This window comes from Passer montanus, unplaced genomic scaffold (genome assembly GCF_014805655.1).
Source record: "Passer montanus isolate IOZ18808 unplaced genomic scaffold, ASM1480565v1 scaffold40, whole genome shotgun sequence".
NCBI lineage: Eukaryota > Metazoa > Chordata > Aves > Passeriformes > Passeridae > Passer > Passer montanus.
In genome coordinates, this window is record NW_024368819.1 from 4,774,959 (window position 1) to 4,787,567 (window position 12,609).

The 12,609-nt window shown below is 34.5% G+C and overlaps 1 protein-coding gene across 6 annotated transcripts in view; it reads right to left on the minus strand.

Moving 5' to 3' along the window:
• The window catches only part of PACRG (parkin coregulated), a 214,331-nt gene that overhangs the window by 91,127 nt on the left and 110,595 nt on the right, over positions 1-12,609 (minus strand). For 5 of the 6 annotated variants that reach the window (XM_039718874.1, XM_039718873.1, XM_039718876.1 and 2 more), the window contains one exon: positions 3,996-4,145. The exons of the other annotated variant lie outside the window; for it this stretch is intronic. In XM_039718874.1, the coding sequence (XP_039574808.1) occupies positions 3,996-4,145 (150 nt within the window). The remainder of the gene's footprint in view (positions 1-3,995; positions 4,146-12,609) is intronic. 6 annotated transcript variants of the gene reach the window in all.

The window sequence follows — 12,609 nt, forward strand, 5'->3', positions numbered from 1 at the left end:
CCTTTCAGACAAGACAGTGTTTTTCCCAAGTGAAGTTCAGGTGCTGTAAAGCATGCAGTATAATTCTGCTTTGTGGCTTCACTAGTTGAATGCTACAATATCACTGCATCAGGTATTCTCAGTCATACCTCTAAAATTTTATTTTCAAGGACTGGCTACATAGGTAGAGACTGTCCAAAGTTTACATTACCTTTAAGTTATTGATAGTGTCAAGACAATTTTATTGCAGCCAAGAGAAACTTCAGGCTGTCCTACTTCCACTGTTTACCTCAGAGTGACTGTAACAAGTCACAGATGAAATTACCATGCTGGAGAGGTACCTTCCACAGTGCAGTGGCAACCCACCCTTCTCTCTTTGAGGCCTGCAAACCCTAATAATATTTTGTTTCATCTAACTTTATTTTCTATGCAGAACTGTTCTTGCTCCATATAAATTGATAACATGAAAATAGCTGTTAAACTAAATACATGAAATTTTCATTTATCAGTCAGGCAAATCAAACAGGAGAATTTTGCTGTTCCTAAAAGTCTAATCCTTTTAATAAATTGGTTTGTGTTTCAGACATCATTCTGGCATAAATGCACCCTAATAGCATATTCCAGGCTCTGAAGACTCCTTTTTCTTTCCTTTTTTCTCTTTTATTTTCCTCTTCTGTCTGCTTTCATAAAATAACAAGCTTACTGGATTTGTTTTTAAATTGTATTTACTCCAGATAATTCACCGATTCATAAAAGACAGCTTAGAAAATAAGATACACAAAAGATAGGGGTTTGTGATGCAGAAGAATACTTCCATTTGAGTCTATACAAAATTTTCTTTCCCTCTTCACAAGATTTAAATGAGTTTTTTAAGAGTACATTTACCTTACACATTTAACTACACTGGCATTACAGAGTATATAATAAGACTTAAAAAGCACTATCATGATATTTTTAGCTTCTTGTCATATATAGCAGCAAATTTATATTATGGTCCCTGTGTTGGGAAGCTTGCTTGGAGACTTATTCTCCTCCCAGTCTCCAGAAAACAGACAAGCAGCTCCTGTGTCACAGCAGTATTCTGCTCCCTCAGTCACTGGAATACACTCATGTTCTCTTCTCTTGCCCTCCTGCCAGCCTTATGGCTCTGGCTAAGAGTTTCAGCAGAGAGCTTCAACCCTGTTTCAGAGCACACTCTGGCCAGATGGTGAGGGTGCTCTCCCTGTCTCCACTGATACAGACATGAGTGGTGGTAGCATCACCAGCAGAACTTTGCTCTTTCATGTCTCAATGTTCGGCAACAGGGCACTCGGGAACCCGAGGGAAAAGTAACAACATCTGAAAGTCAGGGCCTAAGTTCCAGAGAGGGCACAAATTCAGACACATCAAATGTGGTTTGTGCACCAAAAAAGTCCCTTGCTCACTAACAAGACTCTTCAGAAGTTAATGGAACCCTCTTCTCTGGCTTTCACACACACTGTCTCAGGAGGCTTGGATCACTGGCATTTATAACTTAGATTGCATTGATTTATTTTAAACCTGTATCTTGTGACTCAGATGGGTGAACATGTTTTACATGCTTTCAATGATGAAAACTCCGAATTTGTTTTTCATCAGTGTTCTTCATTTTTAAAATTTACAAAAAATACCAATAGCAATGACACATGTGTTTTATTCAACAAGCAACATACTCTTTTTATGACATTTCTGAGCCTCCACCTAACATATGGAAACTTTTTGTATCTAAAGAATTTTGGCTTGGGGGTTCCAGAACTTCATAGAACACATACTGAGAGTGGTATTCACAAATGCTGAATTTAGGAAAGAGTTCCTTTCATCAGACAGATACTGATCTAGTAAGGTGGCAATGACTAAAACATGGCTTCTTCCAGTTAACTTAAATCTGGACAAACTTACACAGTGTCTGACTTAATAGACTGCAAATCATACAAGTCCAGAAAGATGCACCACAGTTCTTACTTTCACAAGCTATACAGAAAAGAAGAAAGAAGTACACTTCACTTACCACATCTTTCATCAGTAAAAATAAACAGTGAAGAAAATAGTCCAGATCAATCTCTGCAATTTCCTTATAACTGGGAGCAAACACTTGCACCTCAGCTGCCTATTAGCTCATGTGAGATAGAAAGAGGAGGAAAGAACCCTGTCTTTTCTGCCAAACCACCAGTGAAGGAGGAATGAAACATAATCTTTTTGTGGAAGGAGGAGACAGAGGTATGCCCTATCATCCTCATATAAGTACTGAAGGAATTCAACAGTTTCACACAGTCGGCCTTGCAAATAGCATCTATTTCATTCCTGGTAGTACTAAAGTTTCAAAATTTTTCTTTCTAAAAAAGTAATTACTTATTAAAATCAGTTAACTTTGAACTATTACTTTTCATTTATTTTTGAGGATTTAGTTATTCAATGTCAAATATCACAATTTAGTGTAGTTTTATATAGGCGCAAATTCACAGAGCATAGATCTCATGCAAATATGTTCAAAATATGTTTTATTTTGCTCACAATACAATCAGAACTGAAGATATATTTAGATTGTGTTTATTGCCTTGCCAAGCTAGATACCTGGCTACACATGAGTTTTCCCTATTATTCATCTGAAATCACTGTAGAAAAGCCCAGTCAAGAGAATTTATGGGCTACTTCAGGCAGAAATTTGGAAAAAAGCGTGTGTGGTATATTCATTAATCAATGAGAGTCATTTTTACAATCTTGTTTTGTGCCAGATACTGAAATTAGATCTGTTAGGGGGAAATCTTCCAATTCACAAGGAGCCCTACTGAAATTGCTTAAGCTCAGGCAACAGATTTCACTGGTAACCTTTCATCCCACAACTTCTGGAAAGTCACAACTGTCATCAGAAATAACTTGCATTTGTGAAATTCCACACCATTGAATGTTTCTCACTAAGTAAAGTCAGAGACATACATGTATTTAAATAGATCTAAAATGTAAATTTCATTTGTGTCTTCAAGTCAGTCTCTGAACAGGCATTTTTCAATCTGATTTGAATCTTATAATTGCAAAAGAGTGAGTATTAGGTATTATATTCTGTAGTAATGCAAACAGAAAGTATAATAGGAAGGAGTCCTGCAGAGAACTATTAAAATGCCATGAATTTAATGAAAACTCTTTTGAAAGCTTATGAAGAATTAATTTCTTTTCATCTATGTGGCCACAAGTCAATAATAGGAATTATTAAGTCAGTAACTTTGTAGATAATTGAAAATAAGTACAGATAGATTTACTACCAAAAATTATTTTAAAAATTAAGTTGGCAAAAGCAATATACATCATGTTGATTTCAGCTGATGACTGTGGTGTAAATGTACTCATAGTATATAGAACTCACAGTACCAGTTATTAAAGACTGAAACTGGCAAGATCTGCACTACAAAGAAAACACATACTTAACTGTAAATATAAATTCTAAATTTCTCTATAATGAAACCTGCTAAGTGTGCAGCAATAACTTCAAACTTCACTGTTTTGCTCGATACAATCTAACTTGAAATTCTTCAACAACATGGAGTTTTCTCGACCCTCAAATTAATTAGTTTGATCTCTACTTTTATTTTTAATCTTTCCTAAACCTTCTGGTAGCAGCAAATTGCTTGTGGAGAGCACAGAATTGAATAAAACAGCTGGACTAAACTAACGTGTTGGAGGAAGGAAAAAAGCTTTGCAATTTATTAATGTATTCAAACGACTGTTACAAAGTTTACAATTTAATTATTGGAAGATTATAGAACTGCTTCACTGCTTCTGTACTGTGTTAAATAAACTGTACGTGCAAGGAGTAATAAATGAAATTGTTAATTTCAGTGCATCCTTAGGGAATAGTAAGAGGGGGAGTTTACATTATTTAGAGCTCCAAATGGATTTGAGTTTATATACAGTAATAAATCTTAACTACATTGTTAATTAACCCTGCCTCAAGCCCCTTTTTGCCTTAGGAGTTGAAAGACACAGTGTCTGTTAGGATAACTCACCATCCATGTGCTTAAAGATGCTTAGGACTGGGAGAATTTGCCGATAATAGGGCACCAAGGCCTCCCCCACCATTTCAGCTGACACCACCAGGTGCTGGATGACTTTCAGTGTGGTGCAGAGGACCTGGCGGTTACGAAGGTTCAGTGCATCTGTGATGCAAAAAGAACAACAGACAGAAAGCAGAATTAATTTCTAAAATGTAAAGGGAGGGGGAGGAGTTCTCTAATGGACAAATTTAATTAAACTATACTCTGTTGGGAATTGTAAGTGGGCCTTTATTAGCCCAGCTTAGAAAGATCCCAAAGATGGATTGCAGTCCTGATGTTATAAAACACTGCCTTGTCTGATTGTTATTTGTTCCCACAATTTGTGCTGACTCTTCAGTAACCCAAAGAATGCAGCTCATTATTCCCTCACGCTGCCTGTATAATACTGGTGTGGTCCAAACAAATGAAAAATAAATGTTCAGTAAGTACCACTTGGGGCCAATGGAACTATACAACTGCAAGACAACCTGCAAAGGTTGACAACAGATGCATTCTAGTACAACAATTGGTGTTTGTATGTTTGCACTCATTTATTTAATGATAATTTTATTCATTCAACTGACAATTCCTACTATTCTGAGAATCAGTACAATGAAGCAAATGTTTATAGAAAAAACCACCGACAAACAAACCTTGTAGGCTTTTTCAAAAGGAAAACATTCTAGGGGGAAAAGAAAGGTTTTGTCTAGCCTACTTAGATGTTTCTCTTAGCTTTCAGTGTCATGCTTCTAATCTTATGACACTAAGACATTTCATAAAAACCTCTTGTTTCTTCTCTTTTAATTTTACTAAAAGCAAGTACTTTGCATTCTCTCTTGTAATTAAAAATGAGTCACGCTTGAAATATAAATTTTTTTCTCCCTTGCAAAATCCATCTATTTATAAAAGCATTTCTGAAATTATGTAGCTGGATAAATTTGTCAGCAGTTGTGAGATTTGGTATAGTTTTACATATCGGTCTAATACTCCAGTGTTCTGCCCAGTTACGTAGAATTCTACATCACTGCACTGGGACAGAACTGAAAAAGATAAGCTCAAATTTATTACCATGTTTTATAAACACAGACATCTATAAATATGTGATTTGAGACACCATAACAAAGTATAAGCATTTAGAAAAAAATTGTAGCAAAGAATACAACAAAATTTGAAGAGGAGTTATTAGTAAGTTCTTCAAGAACTGCCTCTTCAAATAGAAGTATTAGGATCAAAAATATCTCTACTCATTGCAGAGGTGTTGGAGCCAGATGATCATTAAAGGCCCCTTGCAACCCAAACCAGTCTATGATTCTGCAATTCTATGATTCAGTATTTCCTATGCTGAGTTTTATCAGTGCACAGGACTGCCATTTCATAGGGAATGAAGTAGTATTTTCACAAAGGAACAATGTCAAAGGAACAATCTCTTTAAGAAAATGCATTGTACCCCACCTGCTTCTGCTGCTTATCACACGCCTGCTGAGTGTTAAAAATCAGAGCTAGATCTCCAAGCCAAGGGCAGGGCAGATTGGTTGTGTGAATGGACAGAGACATTTCTCAAAAATCATCTTTCATTTCAAAATATAATCTTTCATGCCTCTTGGCATGCTTGTGAACAACATACTGAACCTACTGTTAGAAAACAGAAAGCCCAAGGTATAAAGGTACTATTACACCTCATCCAATTTAAAAGAGTACTCCTAAATGAATATACAGACTGAATTCCATATTGTTTATTTTCTGCAATAGTCGCTACTGTAGTCACCAGGCTGCACTTAATTTCCATTGACTCTGAGCATAATACTGTGTGGACAAGAAGCCCAACAATGCAGCATGCTCATGTTAAGTTCCAGCAAAGAGGCTGGCTATTTGAAATTATGCTTTTGTGGATGGATGTTTTAAGGCTTCTTTAGCAAACAGAGACACTCAGGTACAATTTTAAAAATTGGGTCCAAGCCTTAGGTAGGAAAATACTCTGTTAGAGAGAAACAGGCGTTATTCCTTTACATGGAAGAGTGGTTGGAAGAGCAAGTTTTGGGGTTCCATCGTATAGATTTATTCACTAAATAATTTATCTGTATGACAAGTTAGTAGTGAATAAATAATTATTCACTACTAACTTGTCATACACATAAATAATAGCTAACTGAACTAATAGAGAAATTATCACTAACACTGGCAATTTTCAGTACAATAGTTGTCATGCATACAATCATGAACAAATATTTATCCTCAATTATATGAATAATTACAAATTATTAAATTAATTATTCATACACACAAAATTAATTAAGGGATATAAAAATTAATCATTGACAGAAATCACTGTTTCTTAATTTTTAACAAATTGTACCCACTCCCAGGAATAGTACTTCTGGACTGTAGAAGCTGTTCCAGACTATAAGAAACCTTATTTCTATGCATGCAGAGTATGTCATGTAAGTGGGAATGGCTGTCCAAATACTCCTAGGAAGAACTTTTGGATGGATCCCATCTGATGCTATAGACTTGTCTCTGTCCAAGTGGAGCAGTAGGTACCTGACCATTTCTCTCTGGATTATGGTGGCTTCATCCTGTTCCCCAGTCTCCAGCTCAGGGGTATACAGGTAATTAACATAAATTGATGTAAATTTAGTGTTTCTTTTGTTAATTTCCATTAAGAGCAGAAACTTTTCTTAAGATATATGCCACTTGTTTGCTTATCCATTTAGCTAGATGCTAATAGAATAAAGCAATAGAAATAATTATTTTAAAATATTCAAATCTTTTTCTTGAGTAACACTTATTACCTCTCAAAGACCTAGAAGTTATATAAGTTGATATATTTTATTTTTATGTGGCAGTTTGGAAAATTCTATCTCAGTCCCAGATATTGTCTACAATAGAAGCCACACTTCTCATGTGATAGATGAGATTGATAGATTCTATAAGCCAGGAAACATGACAGCGTTTCTCCCAATACACAGTGGATCTTTTTCATGACACAATATAGTTCCACAGAAGAGATCAAATCAGAACATTCTCTCCCAGATAGCACATTGATATCCTCAGCTTTACAGAATCAAATCAGTTTCCCTAAACTTCTGTCTCTTCTCTAACTACTAATTTTAGATTTTGGTCATTATATTAAAAGTTACGTTGATAATATAATTCTCTTTAACTTCTTTTTCAAATACACCTGTGAATCTATGCTTAGAAGTGCACCAATATTTTCCATTTTCTATTTAGGTCTCATGACTAAACATTAAAACCAATTTATTTTGCATTCATATCTCTCACTCAATTAGTAAAGGAGGCAACAGTTTTAGAAAATGCTTTGCCTGAAGCAGAACAAGATACATAGTGTATCCTGTGAGGTAACAAGCACTCAGGATAAAAATGCTTGACTGTTGTGATCTACTTAATCTTGTTGATCAAGGGCTTATTTTAAATTCACAGTCAGTTTTAAAGAAGTCCTAACATGAAGTGTTCTCAAAATGTAATTGATTAAAGTGATACATATTTCTCTTACAAAATTTTGTCCAAAATCTTCAAAGTGCGTAACACTTAACTACCTGTGCTCCTATTGTGCTAAACTTACAGAACAGTAATGAAGAGTATTATGAAATACAACATTTCAATCAAGAGTGAATAAAAACCAGAATAAGAACCTTGTGTTCTGTACTTTTTAGAAGTCCAGTAACATCCTGATCCAAATAACAATACAGATGTACAAAAATTTCTTTCTGTACAACTGAAAGTGTGATGTGTCACAGCAAAATTATGGGAAGGATAAAAAGGGGGTAAGGCATGAAAACCTTATGCCAATTTTGTCATCAAAGACCTTTTTATGCAAAGCCAAAGTCTAAGGCACAGAAAATGCTCAGATCCATAAGTGAAACACTGATGCTTTCAAGAAACATGATATAGCAGAATATGGAAGTCAGTCAGTGGCTTCTTTCAGCTTTAGTTGTGCTTCTAATTGTAGCATTTTGCTAGATCAGCCCCTTTAAAGCTTCAATTCTATTAACACTTGTGGACCCAGTTTAATTATATAGTAGAAAGAATACTTAGAAGAGAGTCCCAAAAACCTGCTCAATGACTATGCCAGTCTAGAGCTTCTATCCATTCCTAGGTGTACATTCCTTCCTCTGAGCTAAGATACTAAAACTGCACTGAGTATCCACCCTCCTGATGAAAACAGGTCTGCTACCACTGAAATGTGATGCCATTTACAAAAAAGGTCTGCAGAACCAAAGTAGTACAGACATCTATACTGCAAAACTTAACCTAGCATTCCAAATGTTCTCTAGATCCTTGAAGAAGAATGCGGTCAAGAAAAACCTGATAAAACGGTTTTCTTAGACTTTTAAAAGGAATTTAATAAGGTCCCTCACTGAACCTCCATGGCTTCCATAGAAATAAATAATGACTTGGAGATAGAAACTGTAGGCAACAATAAATGATTGAAGAGGAATAATATCACTAGTAAGGCCTTGCAGGAATTCTGTGCTGAATTTTGTTTTTCACTAGATCCAAAGGTGATTTGGAAGAGCCTTCACTGATTATAACAAATATTTCTGTTGATGTCAAGTTATTCCAGATGCCAAAGATAAGGACTGACTCTGAAGAGCTGTATAGAACAACAGGGTGATAAAATTGCAGATGAAATTCGTTACTAATAAATGCTAAATATAATACACCTATAAATTCAGGAAAGAATAGCTCTAACTCCAACTTTAAAAGTCAGGGATGTTAATTACAGATTTCACTTTCCAAACATGGATAAGATTTATTTTATTGAATAAGGAATACAGTTTATCCTCTCAGAAGAGAGTAAAGAGGAGTAATAAAGGAGCTACTTCCTAAAGCAGTTGAAAACACCTGAAATGACCAGTTTTGAGCAGAAGAATGTAACATAAACCTAATCACAACTACTTGTACTGGTTGATGAAAACTGCAGGGGAAATGCTTTAGTATTTGATATCAGAAAAATTTAAAAAATCAGAGGCCTTTGCTTTCTTTAAAAGAATTTTCAAGTCTATAAAAGCATGATTGTTTACTTTTATTTTTCAGTCTCTGACCTTAATAACCAGGACTGGTTCTCAAGAGCAACAGTCAGCCAGGAGGAAAATCACAATTACAATTAATGTTTTAACTTTATGTAGCTGAGAGAAATCAACTTCCATGATCTGCAGAAAGAAAATGACAACAGACCAGAAAATCATATTTATTCCATAAAAGTATTGCAGAACTGTGTGAAAGGAAGTATTTAACAGTCATTAAGTACTCCTAAATACTGTGAATATGTGAGAACTATAACTATGCTTAGAAAAACTGTTAGCAACACATTCAACTTCACATATCTAAATGCAAAAGTGACACTGATTTGACATTAAATGTGAATTAACTACACTGTACTCCAAGACAACATTTTTCATGCAAATAGAATGAACAATAAGAAAATGGAAATCAAGTGCAAACAGAATGTGAACAATAAGAAAACAGAAATCAGTTTAATTTGGAAATTTATTAAATATTAAAAAGGACTCTGTAGGTGACACTGAGAGAGGAATGCTCTATTCATTTCTCTAAATCTGACTCACAAAAATATCTATTACCTTAACAAAACATTTTTAACAAAGTTTAAGTTATCCTTGATTTACTGTATCACAGAAGTTATGTTTGACAGCATGGTAAAAGTCTCAACAAGGAAAACTTCAGAGTTCCTTAGGATGGAGATTGTTTTTATACTCAATCAGAAAGACTGGTCTGATTGGAACTGTGTAGAAAAAATACTTCCGTCTCAGTTACAAGTGCAAAGATGAGAGCTTTTCTAGCTTTTAGGCCTAAGTTCAGATTGTCTACATATCTGTTTTAGGATTCACAGCACAGAACAGAGAAGATTCTGGCAAGTGGGTGATCCAAGATATTTAAGTGTTCAATTTCACATTATAACAGTCATTAGCAAAGCCATATGGAGATCTTCTATTGATCATTTTTAGCCATTCAGTCCAATGTCTGTGCTACTGTTCCTTCATATGTGGGAGTACATTTATAAATTAAATTATTGAAATGATCTGACTTTAAAAGTAATGCCACTTTAAAAATATTTTTGATTTATTTTATAGTTGGGGTTTTTGTGTTTTGTTTTTGTTTTGTTTTTTTTTTTAAATACATCTAGATCAAAGTATCACTAAGATGTTCCATAAACAATTGCATTAGCAAGAGTCAGAGCGTGGGAGCCGGAACAATTTGTGACTTTACGCGTGCAAGGGTTGACAACTCCTACAACCACACTGCCAGCAAAGCAAATGTGAATGGCAGCATGCTCGCTGCCTCTGAAAGGAGAGGAGGTGCATCCATACACTGTGTTGCATGTTCCTGATGTTACTCATAGAAACAATAGACAAAGGTGTAGAAACTTCTGGCTCCCCCAGAGTTTATGTCTGCACATGTGTCTCATGTGAGAGAACACTAGGAAGCCCTGAAGTCAGGAATTTGAGAGTTGCAGAAGACTAACAAAAGCAAGCAAATAGACAAGGCTTTTCTGATCCATTACTTATGGGAAATGTAATATTAAAAGTAATAATTTTCCCAAAAATGAACATCAAAAGGAATTTTACACTCCCATAATGACCACAGATTAAAACACAGAAAGGCTAGACAGACTCCTCTGTTTCCTAAAAATAAAGGAATTCTCACATAACCTAGAGACATCTTTGTTTGCTACCCCAGGGGGCTGAGCTGGGTTCTGTTCAGCTCTTTGCCACCAGTGCAATCTGTGATGTGGGGCAAAATTAGCTTCTTTCTTCTGATTTTTTACCTGTCTGTAATATGAAAATATCAATATGGATCTTGCTGGCAAAGAAGATATCTGGCTGTGTATTGTGCATCAGAACTTTCATGACACTGCTGCAAAGTACTTTGTTATCTGCTGTATATCTCAACTTCTATATCAGCTGAAGTTGAAATAACTCAGACAATGGGTTTGCCTATATCTTCTGTGAAAGAGAGCAAAAAGTCCTGTACCTTAAGTAATCCCATTTTTTGTATTTGTATTTTATTTATTTTTAGTTGGATTCCTTACAAGTTTGACATAAACAGGTAATTTGTTTCTTCTGAGTTTTATGTCATGCAATGACTGTATTTATAAACTATTTTATAATGTTTTTCCAGTGCACAACACAATATATTCTCAATTCATATTCAAATCAAAATATATTTTGAACATTTTTCTCTCTGAGAAACTAATGCCTCCAACTTGAGGGATTTTTTTCTTCTTCTGAATTTCCAGTAAAAAATTTCCTTCCAGTGAGACAAACAATAAAAAGGAATTATTTTTCAACTGAAGATCATTCTTCTTTATTATTTTAATAATATTTCAGGTATTTTAGAAGAGAATTTAGGCCTGTTAATTTCTATTATCTGTCTTTTTTTAAGTCACTTTGTTTAATAAGAAAAAATTGAAATTATTTGGGCTTAAAATAATTTGGAGATGGATTAAATAATATTATTTTCATTTTTAATGATATAGTGTTCATATGTGTGATCTTTAAGCAAGGATGGCTGGAAGACAAATTCATCCTTAAATCATTAAAATATAATACAGAACCCTAATATTTAATTTAAATGCTTTTAGAGAACATTTAGGTCCTTTCTAACATAGTCCTTTGATGACCATGCAGGACAGAAGACTGCCTTTAAAAGCATTCTATCTATAGAGTTGTTTTTCTGTCCTTCTTTTAGCCTTTGCCCTTCAATCATATATATTAACTTGCCTAACAACCAATTGATTCACTCTTTCACAGTGGAAATATGGTAGTGGTCTAGAAGAAGACTGGTTAATCAGAAATAACTCACCCAGTGGGACACTTAAGAGACAGGAATCTGTGTAAAACATAGCTGAGTTTATTGTGGATGCTGCTCAGTCACAGAAATTATAGCTACGACTACACTGCTGTATTACACAGTCATAGCAAATTTAAAAACCCTTAAAAGTACACATTTTCAGACTCCTGGAGATGGTGGTGCCTTCTTTTACTATTAGTATGGCTTTGATTAGGAAGAAGCCTTTATCATTGATAACACTTAGACTCTTCACATATTAAAAATTATAGAGAAGCATTTTTAAAATAAAAAAATAAGCACTTTAGAATAAATTAAAGCAGCAACAAATAATTTAGCTAGCAGAATCTTGAATGTGTTTCAGCAACATAAATTATGACTTAAGACTACATATCAAACCCATAAAAATATCCTTACCTAGAAACCTTTCTAATTCTAAATGTTGTGTAACAGCTAAAGCTTCCGGGTAATTAAATTTAAGCTAGATTCTGGTCTCAAAAAAGACTTAAATCCCAATTGAGGAGATGCTGTCATAAACTTGCAGTCTTTTCTGAAGAAATTATTTCATCTTTCAAAAAACATGATACTACTGCAAATATTTTTGGGCGATGTTGGAAATACAGTTCTAAGGGAATAATATCATTCATCTCTTTACATGCTTCCCCTTTAGAGTGAAAAAAATTGTAACATTGTTTTCATAACCTTTCTCAAGTGTCACAGAGTAAACATTCTGAATACTATATATTCCTTTTGACATTTT